General features: G+C 35.9%; 1 protein-coding gene and 1 long non-coding RNA gene across 2 annotated transcripts in view; one reads left to right on the forward strand and one right to left on the reverse strand.

Annotated features, from left to right (window-relative positions):
- Window positions 1–7163, forward strand: part of LOC116076056 — a 22641-nt gene extending 15478 nt beyond the window's left edge. The window contains exons 2-3 of the long non-coding RNA XR_004112793.1: window positions 5022–5305; window positions 6996–7163. This is a non-coding gene — a long non-coding RNA (uncharacterized LOC116076056). The remainder of the gene's footprint in view (window positions 1–5021; window positions 5306–6995) is intronic.
- A 2545-nt stretch (window positions 7164–9708) lies between these two features.
- Ptprq (protein tyrosine phosphatase receptor type Q) overlaps window positions 9709–21345 on the reverse strand; it is a 190831-nt gene continuing 179194 nt past the window's right edge. The window contains exons 40-45 of the mRNA XM_031349633.1: window positions 18910–19044; window positions 18593–18718; window positions 17236–17384; window positions 16538–16673; window positions 11135–11258; window positions 9709–10426 (exon numbers count right to left, since the gene is read on the reverse strand). Of these exons, the coding sequence (XP_031205493.1) occupies window positions 10389–10426; window positions 11135–11258; window positions 16538–16673; window positions 17236–17384; window positions 18593–18718; window positions 18910–19044 (708 nt within the window). The 3' untranslated portion in view covers window positions 9709–10388. The remainder of the gene's footprint in view (window positions 10427–11134; window positions 11259–16537; window positions 16674–17235; window positions 17385–18592; window positions 18719–18909; window positions 19045–21345) is intronic.

Raw genomic sequence — 21345 nt, forward strand, 5'->3', positions numbered from 1 at the left:
GGCCCATTACCTTGGGAGTCTTCACTCTCTTCTATACCTATTATCCTTAGGTTTGGTCATCTCATTGCCTCCTGAATTTCCTGGATGTTTTGGGTTAGGAGCTTTTTGCTTTTTGCATTTTCTTTGACTGTTTTGTCAATGTTTTCTATGGTGTCTTCTGCCCCTGATATTCTCTTTTCTATCTCTTGTATTCTGTTGGTGATGTTTGCATCTATGACTCCTGATTTCTTTCCTACATTTTGTATCTCCAGGGTTGTCTCTTTTTTTTTTTGATTTCTTTATTGTTTCTATTTCCATTTTTAGATTCTGGGTGGTTTTGTTCATTCCCTTCACCTGTTTGATTGTGTTTTCCTGTAGTTCTTTAAGGGATTTTTGTGTTTCCTCTTGAAGGGCTTCTAGCTGTTTACCTATGTTGTCCTGTATTTCTTTGAGGGTACTATTTATGTCTTTCTTAAAGTCCTGTATCATCACCATGAGAAGTGATTTTATATCTGAATCTTGCTTTTCCAGTGTAATGGTGTGTCCAGGACTTGCTATGATGGGAGAATTGGGTTCTGATGCCAAGTAACCTTAGTTTGTGTTGTTTATTTTCTTATACTTGCCCCCTGCCATCTGGTTATCTCTAGTGCTACCTGCCCTTGCTAAGTCTGACTGGAGACTGTCCTTCCTGTGATCCTGGTTGTGTCAGAACTTCTCAGAGTCAAGCTGTCTCTGTGATCCTGTGATTCTGGGATCCTGTGATCCTGGGCTTTTTAAAGTGCCTGGAAGTAGAGCTTCCTCTGGGTGTTGTGAGACTGGCTGCTGAGCTTGAGCCCAAGGTCTGCTCAGGACACCAGCCCAGAGACCAGAAGGAACCAGAGCTACTGGTCTGGTGGAGTTCCTGTGTGCCTGGTCTGGAAGGAACCAGAGCCACTGGGCTGGTGGAGTTCTTGTGTGCCTGGTCCCACTGGTCCCAAATACTTCCAGTGTTGGGACAGATGTTGGGTCCTCCTCACAGGAAAGGTAATTTTTAATGCATGTTTAATTCAATGGGCAATGAAGAGGTACCGAAGAGATCAGTGAAATTATCAGAGCTGTGAATGAGGGGCATAAATATGACAACAATTTGTAAAGAATTTACATAGTAAATAATATGGCTTAGTTATATTTTGGAAGAGACAGCAAACAATACAAAGACTACCAAAATATCTTAATGCAGTGACTGTACCAGCATTGACCATATGATATAACTAACTACATAGACTATGGAAAATGAATTAGATATCTGAATACAAGGCTGTACTAACATTGGCCATGTGATGCACTCTAACTACATAGATTACCACTGACTGTTGTAGAGATTTTTTTTAGCCCACCTTGATCTTTCAGTTCCCAGATAAAAGACACACACCACCTTTATATTTACAAAAAGTCTTAGCACTAGAGCTAGGCAGATATCTTCCCTCTCTGTTATTAAAATCTACTTTCCTATTAATAACTCTGAGTTATTTATTACTTACTATGTTTTATCTGAGCTGCTCATTAATTCCAATTGGCTAGCCCTCAGGGTCACATTTTCCTGACTCACCTAATACGTAGTGGCTTCTCCTCCATTCCTCCTTCACCTTCTTCTTTTCCTTATAGTCACCTTCTGATCCCAAGCCCAGGAATCCTAAACCCCACCAATGTCTCTTCTGCCCAGCTATTGGCTGTTGGTATCTATTTACCAACCAGAAATAACTTGGGGGCAGGGTCACATAGCATCATTTGGGTGTATGTACACACTCCAGGTCTTGGAGGCTCACACTTAGCATTTGCAACAGACAGCAAGACCAAACCTCAACAACAGACAATACCCAGAAGCATCTGTTTTGAGCATAGGTTTAGTGTTAATGTGTATGTACTATGCCCAAGCTGGTAAGAGCAGAGATGTGGTCATCTACATGGTGGTCTCAATGTAATACAGCAGGATATAGTAGAAAACGTGGCTGTCTGTGACCATGAGGCTTTGTGAGCCTATAAAAGCCAAATAATAGAACCTCATCATAAGAACTGTCACAAAATGAGTCAATTCTTACACATGCTTCAGAAAATTTCCTAGACTTGGTAGTGCTGCTGTAAAGTTACTTATGGCAAATAAAATCACAACAGTCTGTTTTACATATAGATTCATATCACCATTTGAGTATATTCTTTAAAAGTGTACAACTTCTCCTTTAATAGACTAGGACATCAATACTAATCTTCTTATTGTCAATTAATTTTATGAGCAAACTACACTCTGATGAATATGTGTTTGTGGGAATCCAGTGAGTAAATACACCATCTCAGCTATGGAAACATAAAAATTGGAAGTTAGAAAAATTCTGTAGCCTTCAAATGCTCTCTCTGGAAAGTACTTGGACTATGTCAAGGACTATATTTAATACTTAAAGTACCAGTTGTTTAGCAGAAATACCTATGGGAATGGAATAAGTAAGTAAGAAATGTAAATTAATAATTTTCTCCACATTTATCTTGTGCAAACAGGCTAGTATGTAACTATGATAGGCTTGTGAAAAATCCATAGACACTCCATATGATTTATTGCAATAAATCAGTAGTGTATAAAATTTAATCACTTTTAATGATTAAAAATTATTTCACAATTTCTAAAATGATAACTTTATTAATTGTAAAATAAAATTTCATGTAATTGTCTTGTACCAAATGTTCCAGAATAAATGTACACTGTGGAATAATTGAATCCAATTAATTACCAACTACAGTACCTCACATGATGAGATACTTTCATGGTGATTATAACGAACACCCTCTATCTGTATTTTGCAAGAATCTGATACAGTATTAAGTAGGGTTACTATGCTATTCTCTTAAATCTAATTGTGCAGCTTTGAAGGATACACTTTGTTTTCCGTTTACCCGACGAAGCACCCCATCCTCTGAGAACCACTTTCCCACACCTTCTCTGAGATTAACAACCTTGGTTCTGGATAAATGATCTTGTGTTTATTCCCACTAGGAAATATTTTAAATTAAAAAGAAACCTATAGAGAATGGACTACTTTACTTGTAACTTAAGGCATCAAACCCAATAATGTAGCCAAATGTGTTTCACTTTGAGAAAGAGAGAGAGAGACAGAGAGAGAGAGGAGAGAGAGAGGGAGAGAGAGAAAGAGAGAGAGAGTTAGAAATGACTTGGAAATTCTTTGATAGTTTCCTCATTAAGTCCAATGAAATCTCCTGACCTCCACTCCTAGCTCACAGTGTACATTATAACTTTCTCCACTCAAGAATTTATGTTTCCTTTAGGATGGTATGTTCATAATTACATAGGACTTACTGTATCTCAAGTTGTTATATAAGTGACAAACTTTAAATGTCTTGTAAATATTTCATTAATCCTCTGTTTCTGTAATGTATTCTATTGTATTTATTTATACAATGTATATAAAGTAAAATGCACTGGTTGGGTGCACATTTTCATACATTTTGCACATGGATCTGCACATCAACATCACTCCATCCAAGGAGAAACTGTTTCATTACCTTTCACATTTCAATATTGGTCCATTAAATCTTCACATTACCCAACTCACATAAACATTTATTTTTCATACTATAGATTAGTTTGACATGTCCCCAAACTGCATACAAATCATATGTAAATATTCTTACTTATCTATTTTGTTCCCTGGGCATGTTTTTAGAAATTCTCTATTCTTGAAGACATCAATAGTTTACTAGTATTTTACTAACAAGTTACTAAAATACTTCATTGCCCATTTGTTGATTCCCAAGTGTAAGCACTCAATTTCTTTAATTTTAGTAATTATAAATAAAGCTACCAATATCAGTTAACCAGGTCCTTTCTTATAAGTGTAGTTTAGTTTCTTTTTGATAAATCATAGGACTTGGGATGTGTGTGTGTGTTTATTCCTGAGATCTCAGAGAGTCTCTTGAACCTATAAATATATATTTTTGTATTATATGAGGTATATTTAGAAATCATTTTTTAAAATATATTTTCTGACTTGCCTCTGAATTCTGTAATTTTGATTATTGTGTTGTGTTGTTTGATATAATGTCTTAGGTAAGTGAGAATCACTGCTTTTTCCAAATCTTTGTTTTTATTTATTTTTTTCGAATTCCCATTATATTAAATTTTATGAACATTCCTTCTGTTCTGCAATGTGTAATATGCTCTTAATTTTATAAATCCCAAACATTAAATATTATGGTTTTCATTATTACAAGCTTCATTCTTTTTCTCCTTCTCTTATCCTCCGTGTTTGTGTGTGTATGTGTGTGTGTGTATGATCTACTGAGTTTTGCCAGGACCTTCTTTTGTGACAATTGGTTCAGAACTATCCACTGCAGCCCACTCTGTGTGTGTGTGTGTGTGTGTGTGTGTGTGTGTGTGTGTGTGTATGATCTACTGAGTTTTGCCAGGACCTTCTTTTGTGACAATTGGTTCAGAACTATTCACTGCAGCCCACTGGCTCACCAATTGGTACTCAAGTAAAGGCAAATACTGCCTTCCCCCAAGAATCCATTGGTAGCCAATGATTCAGCAGGAAGTGGTTGGGCCCAAAGATCTTTCCCGAAATTCAGGAATGATTATTAACAGGTCCAATATGGTACAGGCCAAGTGCAGGCAACCAAACACACCTGATACAATGTTGTGATTACAACAGCTAGATCATACCCTTACCTGTAAGGAGGAGGCATGAGTGATAGAAGAGATAAGGAGCAAGTAGGCAACTGTAGGCAGAATTTACTCTATACACAAATAAATTGACAAAGATCACATTAAATCAACTAAAAAGGAAAAAAATACCAATTTAACAAATACAGTTTAATTATGATATCTTTTATTTTCCAGTAACAATTATGTTCACTGTCCTTTATTATCACATTTAGACAGCTATATTAAAAATATTGTTATTATTTATTGTGTTTATCCATCTTTGGTGGTTAACATGACCAGATTTACAGGATTTAAAATAACCTAAAGACAAGCCTCTGGCCATACTTTTCAGGAACTATCTCTATAGGTTAATTGAGATGGGAAGATTCACCCTCAAAGTGAGCAGCATGGTCCTCTGAAGTTGGGCCCTGGAGTGAATACAAAGGAGAAAGCTAGCTGAGCACCAACATTCACCTTGTTTTGCTTTCTGTGGATGCATTCTATGAGCTACCTTCTCACGTTCCTGCTGCCATGACTTAACCCGCCAAGATGGACTGTACCCTCAAACTGTGAGCCAAAGTAGCTCTTTCTCCCTTATACTGTGTGCCATGGTATTTCACCACAGCAAGAGGAAAGGTAATAATACAGCAATATGAATTTTTAATTTTTATTTGTATGTGTGCATCTTTGCCTGCCTGTGTATGTGTGCACATGAGGGCAGATGCCCACAGAGGCCAGAAGTGTTGGGTTCCTGGAGCTGGAGATACAGCAAGTGATGAGTCTCCTGATATGGGTTCTGTGAATCAAACTCAGGTCCTTTGCTAGACAAGCAAGCATTCTTATTAAGAATACACACACACACACACATATATATGTATATATACATATGCATATATATCCCTACAATGTTTTATTAATGTATCATAAATATAATTAGTGATCACTTGCATTTTGCTATATTTGGTAATTCATTTTTAGATGTTTTGTGCTGTGAATGAGATAATTTGAAGTGTGTTTCATTGGCTTCTTAATTTAAAAAGGACTCGAGGGGTTTTCCAGTGTCACGTGTTTTATTTTGATATTTCAAACATTAGAGTCTAGTTTTACTAAAGGCTCTGAAGATTTCTACTCAAGCCTTGGATAATTTCTACTCTTTCATTCAAGAAACAGGCATGGAGTTTTGAATTTAGAAAACAATTTTAATAATTTACAAACTAATTTTGAAAGAATTGATATATTGCAAATATAGTCTTGTCTCCTAGAATGTAGTATAATTTTTCATTAACGTGGGTATTATGTTTTATCCCAGAGTGATATACTTTCTGCAAAAAATGACCCATGGCCACAATTATCCTTGGGTTGTCTTATTGTGATTAACAGAAAGTCTCTGTTTAGCTAATTGGAAATTGGGAGAGGACATAATTATGGTTTTCCTTCATAATGAACATTTCACCTCATTCAAGGCATACCATCTATGTGACTTAAAGGGATACCTGCAGAGCAATAGGATATTTTCAATTCTGAGAGGATCTTTGGTTTTAAATTTAACACTCACCTTTATATGTACATTAAGGTGCAACAATTAATATTTTATTATCTTTAACTATTATGTAGGGCCTAGAAAGCTTAAATGATTTGGGAAGAATATGATGATATAAATATTGTGAAAAGCTCTATAAACCACCCAGATGACCTTCCAATCTACAAATAACTTTGGTGAATATGAATTTAAATTAAAATAGGATGTGACTTTGCAAATATAATCGTATCAACAGAGGACAATGATATACTTGGGAGACTTTTGACTGCATTTGTTTTATTTTCAAAGAATAATATTTTAGGTATTTTTCAGCATGTCAAGTTGAGTCATCTAAAATGAAGACTTTCTCAATTTGTTTTCCAAATCACAATTTTACATTGTGTATGTGTCTATATACTTATTTAAATACAAATATTCCTTTAGCATGATTTTTGATCACTCGTTTATGGAGATATCCATGGTTTTATTTAGAAAAAATCAAAACATCTGTTATCATTTTCTATTCAATCTTTCCATGTGAAGCATACAAATATGAAATCATAATCATAAAATTCAATATAACCCTTAAATAGGATGTTTAACCTTATTAATTATATTTGCAGTTTCAATTAATGGATACCTTTTCTAGTTATGGGTCATAAACTTTTCACATGTCCAACATTATGTAGTTCTACATTGGGTATTGTTAATGTGATACTGTTAAAGTTTTTCCTTGACATATTAATTAAAATAAATATTGAAAGTTTTATTTTCTTCATTGTAATGTGGTTTATTTTTATATTACAGATAAGCCAGCCTGAAAAGAAGACCATTCTAACTCCATAAAGTTTATTTTTTTGTTTCAAAACATTTCATGTGTGTAATCATAAGTGTAATTTAGATTATCTTCAGAAGTAGATATACTATATGGTATTCTGGAAACTGTACATATTAAATAAATCATTTATCCTGAAACATTCTTTATTTTAAGAAGATAGGTATTTTGTTGCGTTAATGTTTAACAACGTTCAAGTTTCAATGATTGGTATCATTTAGTTGAGCAATTCAAGTCATTTTGTGTTCCAATTCTCTTAAAAATATTACTTTGAATTTCCTGAAAGACCTTGTAAAGTGACTTTGTAATCTCAAGGACTGTATGAGCTTACAGAATACTCTACTGGACATAAATTCCATTTTAAAAATCAAGTGTTTGGTATAGTTTACGAAATGTGGTTTGTTCTTTTATGTCGAGGTCAAAGTTTAATTAGCATTTTTGCAAAAAAGACTTATTATGTACATTTCCTATACAGTAACAGAAAAAAAAAGTATGTATTTAAGTGCAGCATGAAAGGAGACACACTACCCACAGCTGCTCTGGTCTCTGGCGAACCATTCAGAGAGGCTCCAGTTTCACTTGATTCTTATGAAACACATGTTGATCATTTATAGTACAAACGCTTCAATGAACTTTGACAAATTGGAGCTAAAAAAGCTACAGGTGTTCTTTATTTTAATTCACACTTAGTAGCCACCTGTAGAACTACTATATACATGGGTCCTTTCACAATCTAATTAGGAGACCATTTATCTATCTATCTACTCTCAGTTAAAATCTCTTTATGTATTACTAAGCTGTGCAGATATAACAACTTACATATTGTTTTCTGGTAAAGAATTCAAATCCTTTTGAAAATTATCTTCACTAATTTGTAGGAGAGCTAAAATGATTCTAACCCGTGTCTTCTACAGATTCACTATTATTTAGAATATGGTTTGATATCAGACAGTGATTACTTGGGGTATAAGCAAAAGTGATTCTCAAGGCTCTATTATTTTCACCGAAGAAACCTTTCATTTTAGAATAATCTGCAGGTGACTTAATAAAAAGCTACAGCTTAGTCAAGGTTATTTTAGAAGAGAGTTGATGTTATTCAGTTGCTTTGTGGACATTCACATTGAACACACAGGGCAACTGAGAAAAACTATTCTCATGAATCCATTTTGCAGCTATCATAGACAATGATCTAGCCTTTGAATCAAACTATATATTTTTCTTTACTATTATCATTGTCATTACTTACTATATTTAAGAGTAAATCCAATCAGGACTTTTCATAGCCTACTTTCTTTCTTCCATGAACACAAAACCCCTGCTGGCTGCCATATATTTTTCAACAGAGAGTGTTTAGCTGAAACTTAAATCTCTTCAACCACTCCTCAGTTGTCATTATTGCTTTTTGTAATGTTCAATAGCGTAAACATGTTGATCTGAGTTGTTGTTGTTATTCATTTGTATGCTTCTCATAAAAAAAAAAAACAGGATGCAAATCTTGAAATTTTTGGATACTACTTTTTAAAATAAAATATTTAATTGCTTAGATACTACATTCTATATCAATATTAATTTTTGAGAATGCCTTTGGAAATAATTTTATGTGAATTGCATACAGCATAAAAATTACAATTATGTTGTACTAATACAAAAAGATTTTATATTACTATATAATATCTGTAATATAATTAATCTAATTGTTGATGTCTTATATACATAAAATTTAATTAATATTTCAAATCATGCTTCCAGGTAACCCAATTCATCAATATTCACTTTTATTAGCTCTCACATTTTCTCTATGTATAATTCGGCAGAAATAAAGTGCAAGGTATATTTCTTATCACAGAATTGGGATAGTGAATACTATTTAGTTATTATGATTTTGAATCTGTGACAAAACAACTTCTTTTTTTTGTAGATTAATTTACTTTTTACACTCCATATTTTATACCACTCCCATCCACCCTCTAACTGTTCCACATCCCATACCTCCTCCCCACACCTCTGTCTCCATGTGGCTGTCCCCACCCCTCCCACCCCCCCTGACCTCTAAACTCCTTGGGGCAACCAGTCTCTTGAGAGGTGTATCATCTCTGAATGAACACAGACCCGGAAGTCCTCTACTGTATGTGTATTGGGGGCCTCATATCAGCTGGTGTATGCTGCCTGGTTGGTGGTCCAGTGTTTGAGATATCTTGGGGGTCCAGATTAATTGAGATTGCTGGTCCTTGTACATGGTTGCCCTTCTCAGCTTCTCTCGGCTTTCTCTAATATGAAACAATTTCATATAGTTCAATATGTACATTATTATACTGAGCAAAGAGATTTAAAATGATTTTATCTTTTAAATGTCTTATTTGCTCTAGCCTTGTTAATTTCTTTAAGTCATACTAAGTGTTCTTCTGCATAATCAGCCCTCAAGTATGTCATCTACGAGGAAGTTTGTGTTGGCTCCACACATGTCGTTCATCAGCTTACACGCGTGCAACCCACTGTCTGGTTTTACTGCCATTTTTATATATTTCTACTCAGAAAATCTTCAAAACTGTTAGTGTTGAGTGTAAATCTAGCTAACAAATACTCTGATTTGCTTGATTATGTATTTTGAGACAATAGTGGGTGCAACCTGTGCCTGCTGGTGTGCCAATGTAGGCAGGCTTGAAAGATACTCTATAACTTAGTAAGTGAGGTTGTACTTTGAAATTTTCTTTTCAATTTTTGCAAACCGAAGATCACAGTACAATTTAAATAGCCTGAAGTTTTCTCAGAGAGGTACTGTGTGCAGAATAAAGGCTGAGCAGTCTCTGCAGTGTCACGAGGTTACTGTTCAGCTGTTCAGGATCAGTAGATGATATCTCGACACTCATAAAACAGAGGATTCAAAACCCAGGGGCGTGTGTGGAAGTGCAGATCATTATGACAGTCTTGGAAGTCGTCCATAAGAAACATCAGCATCACCCTGGAGGCCAAAATAATACTACCAAATTGACATCTACAGCTTTTGTTCAAAATGAAATCCAATACATAGGGAAAATGTACTCTGAAACACATATACTATAATAATAATAATAATTTTATATTTGGCTTATTTCAAAAATAATTAAGGACCTCAAAAACCTTGCATGGTATATTTTCTTAGACATTTTAAAATACATAATATTTAATTCTATATAAAACAAGTAACTATCTTATAGGGCTGTTTTCCTATAACCATCTGTCCATAAACCGATCAGCCCAGTTAGCAAGGCATAACCTGGGAAACATGAAGATTTCCTTTGCCCAGGTCAATTCAGAAACAAGAGGGATAATTTTGGCTCCTGGGATCTGAAAATTCTGTCTTCCAGTTGTAAGCTTTGGTCCAAATTTTACATGGTAGTTTCTTCCCATTCAAGTTCCACATCACCTATAGCAGATAAGAAGATGTCAAAGACTAAATTGTGATTAACAGTTCAAAAGTTTGAATTCTCTTTTATGTTTGAGATTATATTTATATCATTTCTGCCTTCTCTATCTTCCCTCAACAACCCCCACCCTCACATAATTATTTTGCTTTTATTCAAATTCATGGCCTCTTCCCCCAACCCATGAATTGTTGTTGGATTTGTTTTTAGGCTTTTATATTTTATTTATTTATTTATTTAGTGGCTAACTTTTCAAAATTAATTTATTCTTTTACACTGCATATTTTATTCCCTCCCATCCACCCTCCAACTGTTCCACATCCCATACCTCCTCCCCAACCCCTTGTCTCCACGTGGATGTTTCCATTCTCCACCCCACCTGATCTCTAAACTTCCTGGGATCTCCAGTCTCTTGAGGGTTAGGTGTATCATCTCTGACACTGACCCAGAAGTCCTCTACTCTATGTGTGTTGGGGGCCTCATATCAGCTGGCGTATGCTGCCTAGTTGGTGGTCTAGTGTTTGAGAATGGTAAAACATGATCAAGACTTCAAAGGCTATTATCTCAACTTAGGTAATAAAGAAATGAAAAACACGATACAGGTACTCAACTAGCTTCTCCAGTATTTTAGTAATTGTGGTTATGCTGAAGTTAATAGTCCTGCAGTAGGCAGTAAGCTAGCAAATTGTGTGTGCCCTGTGTCTGCCCACCTTCCATGGCATCCAGAGAGTCCATCTTCTGAAGTGTGGAGTAGTTAACAAAACAGACAGGCTGATGACCTCCTTTATTTGATAAAAGATCCAGAATGCACTGGTGTAAGAAGATATACTGTGCCTGGGCAACAAGGAACAAATGTTGAAATGACAGACAGGGTGTCAATGTTTCTTACAAAGTGGGTTATGCGGTTACCGTGGAAGATGAACTGAATCTGACACAGGCAAAGTTAGAAACAGAATTATAGTTTACAAATTATTTTCTATTTCCATCATAAGATTTGATAAGTTCATGTGGCTTCTTATTGACCTGAGAGGTTGTTTTATTAGGTATTTGCCACTAAGTGCCAAGTATTAATATATTCTGTCTTGCTGTATGGAAAAGTAGCTGTGTGCTGTATGAAAAATCTACATGTGAGCTCCCTTTCTCCAAAAGGACACAATTCAGTGACTTCTGTATATTCAAAAATACTTTTCTTTTAAAGAAACAGATAAACATCTGGTTATTTACTTGTGAAAGCTACAAGTGTGCAGTTTCATATACTGAACAGCACTTTTAAAATACATTTGGTAATTCTGCTAATCACTGGGACATTTGGCTAACCCAACACCAAGGACTGTTTCTTAATTTGTGAATACAAACTGAAGTATTGAAGTATTTTAACATGGAAGCACTGGGCAAAGACTTCTAATCTTCCAACTACATGTCAAGATTGAATCCAGTAACATCTACATGGTTAAAACTAATTGCCTGTTAGCATTGCTGGAACATTGGTCCGACTATGAAAGTGTATATTTTAAAGCATACTCACTCTTTCTACCAGAATACCCCTGGTGTTAAAAGAATATTATCAAATATCTTACTAAATATATATAAAATTGATTTTGATAAAACACTTAAGAATGATAATTTTAAATGGTTATAATCGTATCAGTTAACATAATGCTTTGCATGCTTCGGGGAGGTTTTCAGTAGCAGTTCTCTGCTGGAATTGTTTACCACTAACAGCAATATTCATTTCTTTGTGGACCCCAAAACCTTTCCAGTAAATCTTTATCACTAGCAGGGCATCTCTATGAGAACTCTTTGATATTTAGTGCTAAACTCCAATTGGCAAAACCATTTCCTGGAACACAGCAATTGTGCAATAAATATTTGTTTACTTCATCTCATTTAATTTTTACAGCTACCCAATCTTCACCATTTGAGGGCAGATGTAATTTAGAGAACATGAAAAAGTCATTAGAGATCAAGTTCTGTCCTCACAAATGATCATATTACAGCATTTGATTTGGTTAAGGCATGAAGTGTAGTCAGGAAATAACAATCCTACTGAAATTTTCAGTAAGTTCCTTGTCACAAGAATAATGTTCCTCAAATTTACAGCACACAGTGAATAACATTATTAATAGAAACCAACACAACACAATTATTTTAAAAAAATAATTTATGCTCATGAATTTTGGTATCTTTCAAAAGTGCATTTGAACTTGAAGCCACATTTGATATTTGAGGCTTTGAGCTGTCAGGAACTCATCTTCTCTCTTGGAAAGAATGATGATTGTAAACTCTGCCAGGACAGCAAGCCAAGCTGGGAGATAGTCCTGTGGGCTCCAAGAACCTTCTGGCATCATATGTCATTGCCAAGAAGCAGCAGCATGTCATGAAAATCACTGTTTCTACCTTTAACAACCATACTATACTACCTTAAGACTTAATTTTTTGTTTCCCGATGCTCAATCCCCTGGTCCCAGGAATCACAAAACCTGCCCTGTGAGATTTAAAAGACATAACATACATAAAATATGTAGCAAAAGTATGATTAGTTATTTTTTCTTCTTCTACTACATAAGTTTATGCCAGCTAACTTCCAGGAGAACCCAAAGCAGGAAAGAAACTAAACCACATCAACCATTAATCAAGGCATCAGCAGCATTTCAGGATGTAATAACGCTTCAGATCCTGCTCTCAGAATGGCCATTTGGATGTCTCTTTCTCTTAGTTGTGATCTGTGTCCCTGCAGTGACTTTCAGTGGCAGGATGTTGCTGAGCTTCCTGCCTTCCCACTCCTGTATTCACTTACTGTAGTGCGTGCTGAGATGGGAACATCCCTCATAGAAACTGAAATCACTCCTCAGTGTAACAGAAGAAAATAAACCATGGCTCTTCAGTAAGGCAACACTATTTTATAAGGACTGGAGACAGGATATAGTCATTTTTTTTCCTGTTTTTTATTACAGAGAAAAGCTAGATAGGGCATAACTTCAGGTAACTAAGACAAATGAGAGCTTCAGAGCACTGATTTCCTGCAAGGAGAGGATGCAGGAAAATCTTGTAGGACACATACTGCATCCTGGATGTGATACTTGGAGCTTTAGATAGTTGTTTTTACTCAGTGCGGATAGCATGCTTGTGTAAATGATAAAGCTCAATAAAGAAAAACAGCTTAAAGTCAGAACTAAAACTCAAGAGCTCGATTCTGATTTTGAAACATTCTATTTAAATAATTGTGAAACTTTGAACTTTCTCTTCTCCTATCCAACCCGAGTTTACTCCAGCTGGCTAACAAATATGATCCAAGAAGTTCATAACATATACCAAGTACTAAACTGGGAATATTTTTAATTGGTGTTCTTGATTGAACACTCTTCACAAAGGTTACTTCCACAAAGTTGCAAAGTCTGGCAAGGGATTCAACTCTTATTGTTTGAAGAAGGAATCCAGGAAACATTCAGTTCTACTCTGTCCTAGACAAAAGAGCCAACTACTGATTCTGTCAATGTTATTAGATGCCAGTGTTTACCCTTAAGGATTTGAGATGAAAAATGTTAGTTTCCTTTCTATCTTTTTCTACTTTTAACTAAAATTAAGAAATTGAGTTTTTGTGGCTGAGAGTTTGGGTTGATATTGGGAGTCCTTATGAGATGAGGAGCAACCATCTGATTTGTAGGGCCTACTACAAAATGCACAGGCTGTCTTTTACTATGCCAATATGGGTGGGAGAAAGGCTCAGAAGGCCCCACCACTAGTTGAAGAGCTACAGGCAGTCAATGGCTACAGTGGGAAAGAGAGACAGTTTTCCTTAATATTGCCAAAGTTTAATTGGTTATCTCTGAGCCCATGTTCACGTAGGCAACAATAATTGGACTCAGAAGTGGTGTGTGCTTGTGTGTGTGTGTGAGTGTGTGTGTGTGTGTGTGTGTTGTGTGTGTGTGAGTGAATAATAATTATAGAAAAATGAGGATGGCACCTTGGAATTACAGAATTTAGAATTATAGAAAATAAATTTATGAGGATATGGTAGTGGGAATTTTGTGTCTATAATGTGTTAAACATTGTAATAATGACTTTAGATTAAACTTGTCAAAAGTTGCTTCATCCAAATTAATCAATGATGTGAAATTAAACCAAATGAATGGTGCTTTTGAGTTTGGGAATCTCTAGACTGTCTAGGTAGTATACTCACGAAGGCAGCCCATGTCACATGTCATATTCTGTTTCTGAAGCAATTTAAGGGAAGAATGATATGCCACCTACTTGTCCCTTGTCAGCACACAAGGGGATGGACATGGGCATGATCTAGTTTTAGCTAGCTAAGCCTTCCAGAATTGTAGTGGTGGTGAATGATGAGTCCTACAAAAACACTAAAGGTTAAAATGTATAGTTTGCATATAAACTCCAGTGAATGAGAAGAAATATGCTTGGTATTCTTCATGCTTCTAAAGAAGTATTGTGCCATATCACAAGGTAAAGATAATGGCACATTAACACTAGTGTTATAATAAGACATACAAAAAACTTATCACTCCTTTTCTTAACCTTTATTTATTTGATGTGTATGGATGTTTCCTGCCTATATGTCTGTTCAGCAGGCACGTACAGTGCTGGAGGAGGCCATCAGAGGGTATTGGCTTTTCTGGAAACTGAGTTATAGGAGACTGTGGGTGCTTGGAATTGAATCCATGTCCTCTAGAAGAGCAGTCAGTGCTCTTAACTGCCAATCTATTTCATTTTAAAAATTATAACTATGTAAAGTATGCTTAAGGATTTTTTTCTCCAAATAGTTTCTCTTAAGAAAGCATGTGAAATCCAAATGATTAACATAAGCTTTAGAGAAGTGTTCCCTTCCTATTTGTTTTTCCATGTTTTGCAATTTCTTACTTTTCTTACATTTACATAACTGTACAATTTATTTGTGAAAAAGAAATAATTTGTTCTGGATTTAAATCTTTAAACATTTTCTCCAATAACCACTGGGCATCTAAAGCCTATGACATCAGCTCCCTAAAACTGGGAATGTAAGAGGGGTGGCGTCACAGCTCTGCAATCCAAAAATACTGAGAGGCACCCCAAGTGTGAGAAATGTTGCAAAAAATGAACCTTCATTTGGTATTGTCAATGCACAGTTGCCTAAGGGCTCTAAGACATTCCACATTCAAAAACACCGGTTCCTTTCTCACATTTAGCACCAGCTCTGTTTTCTCAGATTTTAGTACATTTGGAAAGATTTGTATTTCAGCTTATACTTTGGAAAACATCAATGTGAAAGACCTTTGCATTTGCTGCTAGAAAATCTATGTATTTATACAGTGTACAAAGTCCAGTAAAGAGAAATGGACAGGAATAGCTTGTATATTTTAGTTAAAGAGATGGAAGTTTGAATCTTGATTTTAACTGCTTGGAGTATCACTTCCCTTCTGGAAACTTCTGCTTCCCTGCATATAAAGTAGAGCCAGTAAGACCTAGACGGATACTTGGTTTTCTGCCCCTGATCTACTGATAAGGATTATATGGAGAGTACATAAAAAAATTTCTGTAAAGGATCTGATGTATTACTAGGAGCACAACAGGCATTAGGTGACTGTTGGTCCCATTTCCATTATACTGTGTTCTTCATTAGTGACAAAAGAAATCTGTATTGTAGATATCTTATCCAAAGTAATAAGTAAAATTTCCTAGTTATTCAGCTGATAACACACTGCAATAATCACTAATACTAATATGCAACAGACATAAATTCATACAAATGAATTCATACAAACAAACTCATTAAAGTCAATATTTTAGTAATTTTCTTCCAACTACAGCCTTTAGCACATTTTGAAGAAATCCCTTTGAATTTGTTTTCTACACTTTTCAAAGTCACTAAGTGTTAAATACTAAGCTGTGTTGTAAGTTGTTTTCTACACACCCACCAGCAGCACTAATTAGGATGTACAGTCAGTGAAAGTACACAAGAATATCTTTAGTTCTCCTATACTCTTCACCCTCTCCCCCTCCCTTGATGTTTATAATAGAGGAAAACAATTTGGCTTGAGGCAGGCTGTACAAGGAAGATGGTCCCATGTACAAATGCTAGAGCTGGCAACCATGAACTGAGTGTCAGCTTGGTATCTTACCAGATTCTGCACCATGCACATTCTCTCGCTCCTCAGTTCAGCTACTAGTCCATATATGTCCACAAAGTCATGGTCATTTATGTGTTGTGTTAAGTGGTCCAGAGCAATGAATACTCCTGTTCTTCCAACCCCAGCACTACAAGGAGAACAAGATTGCAGGGTCCTTTGTTAGCAAAGGCTGAATCTTTGTTGATGGTATAGATGTATGATAGTGACATCTGATATGGATACATTCTGATAAATTTCTTTTCTTATCTGGAGATTAGGTTGTTATTTGGAGATTCTCTGGTTATTGAGTTTTATTAAAACTAGGTTTACATAAAGGAAGATGCTCTGTTCTGTTGCTTTTTTTTATCAGAAATACACACACATGTCAATGGTGAGCTGAGAGTTTTAAATGATTTAGAAGCCTCCAAGAAGCATAATCTAATCCTAGATTTAAAAAAATAAACTCTGTGCTGATAGAGATTTAACTTTGCTTTGTGAAGCATGAACTTGTCACTACCCTTTGACCATTTGGACTTTTAGTCAACTATATTCTGGTTATCCTAATCAATAAAATTCTTGGAAATTATCAGCTGAGATGAATCGAAATCCACCTTCTATGAGAAAATGAAATAGCATCATGAACATAACAAGGCGTCCTCAGATTGTAGAGTATTCCAAGCATTTGATGAATTCTAAAGCATCTTACTTACCTGCAATGCACAACCATAGGGGAAGTGTCCTGTGCTCTGCTTGTTCGCACCAACTTCACAAAGTGAATTAGAGGGGTGGTGTTTTCAGGAACCCCATGCTCAGGCCAACCAGTGAAGTTACACTGTCGGACAGTCATGCAGTCTCCATGCTAGACAAAATGGCAGATTAATGGGCGATAACATGAGTTAAAATGATAGGCTGGACGAAGGTGACCAATGTCTTAGCATCTATGGGTATTTCATAAAGGTGACCATTTACTAACCAGGACAAATTCTGCTCACATAATTGCTAATGAGATCTTTTACTGTTATAATGAACAGGATTGAGGCTGTCTATAGAATGCAGTAGGACAGAGTTTTTGCTTAGCACACAGAAGACTCTGGGTTCAATTCCCAGTGCAAAACAGAAGAAACAGGAGCAATTGTGTGTTATAGAAGCTTATAAAATTATGTGTGAATGGTATCAGTAAAAGAGCTTCAAATAGATTTAAATATAGATCATAAGATATACTGTAATGAAGCATGAAATTCTGCAAGGCTTAGATTTGGAACAATTTTTATATATAACAAGTACATAAATACATTATCTATATAAAACAATTGAATATTTAGTATGTCAGAACAAGAAAGACTTTATGTAAAGTGTTAGTTATATGATAAGACAGTTGTTGCTGGTACTGTCTCTTCTCTGGTAGTTCTGGATTAAAAAGAAAATCAAGAGGATGGGAGATGGCTGCCATGAGAACATGAGAAAGAGCTTTCAGAACCCCAGCATCCACCTGAACAGCCAGGCATGGTGACATATTTCTGTAAACCCAATGCTGTGGCAGTGGACAGGCAGTATCAGAGATAAGTGGATCACTGAAGCCCATTGGCCACCCAGCCTAAACAAACTGATATGCATCAGGTTCAGTGTGAGTCTCTCTGTTTAGAAATATAAATGTGACAACCAATCAAAGAAAGACTTCTAACATTGACTGCTGGCCATTTGTATACACACACACACACACCTCAAGTCTTTAGGACTCAGAGATGAATGTTATGAAAAACTGCTATCTTAAATAATATAGTTTCTTCTCATAAAAGAACCCCAGTACTCTAGTAATTTTTTCCTTTTCCTACTCATGTCTCAACCTGTGAGTTTGATGTTAATTGTTTGATATAAACTGTAATCACATGATTCAAAATGAGACAGTAACATGTATACTGCAGTGCATGAATCAAATTGAGACACTTATAAACCAATAGGAAAGCATGGTCAAATACATATCTATATGAATAGGGATAATTCGAGTATACATTTACATTAATCATATTTTATACCATATTCCTTCTTCTTTTTTAACTTTAGTTTTACCCTTTCAATTTTCAGATCCCTGATGGTCCAATCAATCTGAATGTCCTCCATAAGCTTTGTAATTACTATGTCTCCAAATACTGTCACTGGCTTGTTGTCCTCTGGCCAATACTGATGGCATCTGATCTGCATCAGAGAAAATCAGCAGTTCATGAGCCATTGCGATACTGTTCTTTACAATCATCAATGCTACTAAGTCAAGGCTATATAATACACAGATTTAGTTGATGACCTATGCATAGTACTAGCTGGAATATTCACAAATATTAACATAATCATAAAACAGCAAATTGTTGAAGATATGTCATATAACTCACCCGTCCTTTCTCAAAACACTGTGTGAGCATGACTAATGTTTTCGCTCTGGTTTCCCATACCATTCTCCAAAAATCTCCAACTGTTCCTGGTAACGGGCCTTGGGTAGCAATAAACTCATTTGGACATAGGTATCCCTAGAATGATGCAATTTCACACACAGCATCATTATTGATGTGCAAGTAGCATATTTTTACTTTTGAGCAATACTAGAAATATGTTAGTTGTAAAATGATGTGGTTACTTAAAAATATTACTTACCTTTGAATGGTGAATAATCTTAGATACTCCAACATGTGAATATGAAACTAGAATCCCCCACCCCCAATCTAATGTAGTGCTAGGACTTTGATAATAGACTGTGTATAGGGCATTAGATAAACAGATGAACTAAATAATTTCTCCAGAGAAAGAAGAGGAATTCTTACAGATAAGGGAAATCATATGGAAAATCAGTCATTCAAAATGACTATATTAAATTTAAAGTATTAGATATTCAAGTTGAAATGTTTTACAACTAGGCATGTGCAGTTGGAATTTAAGAAGTTCTAAGGGGAAGATAATAATACATAAAGTCATTGGGATGGATGAGAGCATCAGCAACATGAGTTTAGGAGGAGATGGTAAATTCAGGGATTGTGATCTCTGTCCCTTCCATTTTAAGGCATGGAGGTCAAGCTGCTGAGAGAAAATCAATGTGCAATAGATGAGAATCAAAACTTCCAACAGACTTAATGAAAGAGCAAATGAGCTGATATTAGATGCAAGTTTCCTGAGTATTTAGCCAGTGATCTCATAAACAGTAGGCTTTTGTTTGTTTGTTTGTTTGTTTGTTTGTTTGAGCCTCCTTGGCATCAAGTATGATTTGAATAGTCTGAATAGCTATGGAAGAAAAAGAATGGGAGGTGAGCACAGAATGGAAGACTGTAGTGTGAATGGGGCACAGCCCTACAGGAAAATAGTATAATGGTATAGGTGTGTAATCCCAGCACTTGAGGTGTGGAGGCAGTAGGACCAGGAGTTACCTCTATAACCCAGTGAGTTCCAGGCCATCCTAATATACAAGAAACCTTGTCTCAAAAAAAAAAAATGAGGTGGGGATGGAGGCTGGAGAGATGTCTCAACAATTAAGAGAGCTTTTCAATCTTCTAGAAGGTCCGAGTTTATTTTCTATCACCCACATCATACTGTTCACAAGCACCTATAAGTCAAGCTCCAAGGTATTCGAAGCCTATTCTGGCCACCATGAGCAGCCACCCCAACACAGGCATGCGTATAAATACATATGGACATAAAATTAAAAAGAAAAAAAATCTTTAACGCAAGAAGAAGGCTACAACAGAATGAATACAGAAATAGTTAGAAAGCTCTAATACAATATTACGATATTTCTCTTGTAAGATGAAGGGAATCACGATCTGGTTGCTCGGTGTCTCAAAGAATAACACTAATGGTGCAGAAGGGAGAGAGACAATTCTCAGCCTATGCTCTTAGAGATGAGGGATGGGCTAACTAAAGACTCAGACAATTTATCTTGGCCATGGCAAAAAGAGTAAGTCAATAGATGCAGATGAAGAACTGCAGGCAGCTTTTTTTGTTGTGCCCATTGTATCAGGGAGATAGTCTAGCCATCATATTTAGGGGAACATGTGGAACAGGCCTTGGAGCTGAGAGAAAGAATGAAATAATCCTGAGAGTGAGGACTTGAATGGATTAGGGAACTGTGGCGTGATTGAAAACCTCTGGTTAAAGTGGTGTGGCCATGAATATTTCTCCAATCCTATCTAGTGGATAAGCTTGAAAATTCACACAGAGTTTTCAATAAACAAGATGGGATAATTATCAAGACTGAGAGAAGAAGAGAAATCATTAAAGAAATAGAAGACTGAAGAAACATAATAATGGAACTTGAAATATAAACTTCAGAAGAAGGTGAAGTATTGGTTGGAATGGAAAAGACTGAAATTCCGATAAGATTTATGGGTTAGAGGTTATAGTAGAGAGGGGGAACTGTCAAGTTCCAGTGAGCTGGGAAGAAGGATTTGGAAGATTGTGGAGAGGCTGCACTACAGGCCGTGTACGGGTCTGTGCTGTGAACATTGTGATGAAGTCAACCAGAGGGCAAGCCACTGGGAGAGATTGTAGCAGTAAATCAACATTCGAAATGGATTTTGACATCACCAAGAGTTAACAGAGAGGTAGTGTTGGAAGAGAGCATCAATAGCCCTGGAGTTAAATGTAAGAATCATAGAAGTACCAGTTAAAACAAAAAGAAGCAGATATGTTACGTGTAATTTTAAAAATGCACACTAGCTCCGGCTAGGCTCTAGAATCAGTAGCTACCCTTTCTTCCTTTCCCGATCGATGCCTAAAACAGCTGTCTGGCCCTGGTTCCTCTGGCTGGCTTGCTACGCCACCCAAATCAGTCCTTCCTGAGA

Source organism: Mastomys coucha, unplaced genomic scaffold, assembly GCF_008632895.1.
Source record: "Mastomys coucha isolate ucsf_1 unplaced genomic scaffold, UCSF_Mcou_1 pScaffold4, whole genome shotgun sequence".
NCBI classification, from domain to species: Eukaryota; Metazoa; Chordata; class Mammalia; order Rodentia; family Muridae; genus Mastomys; species Mastomys coucha.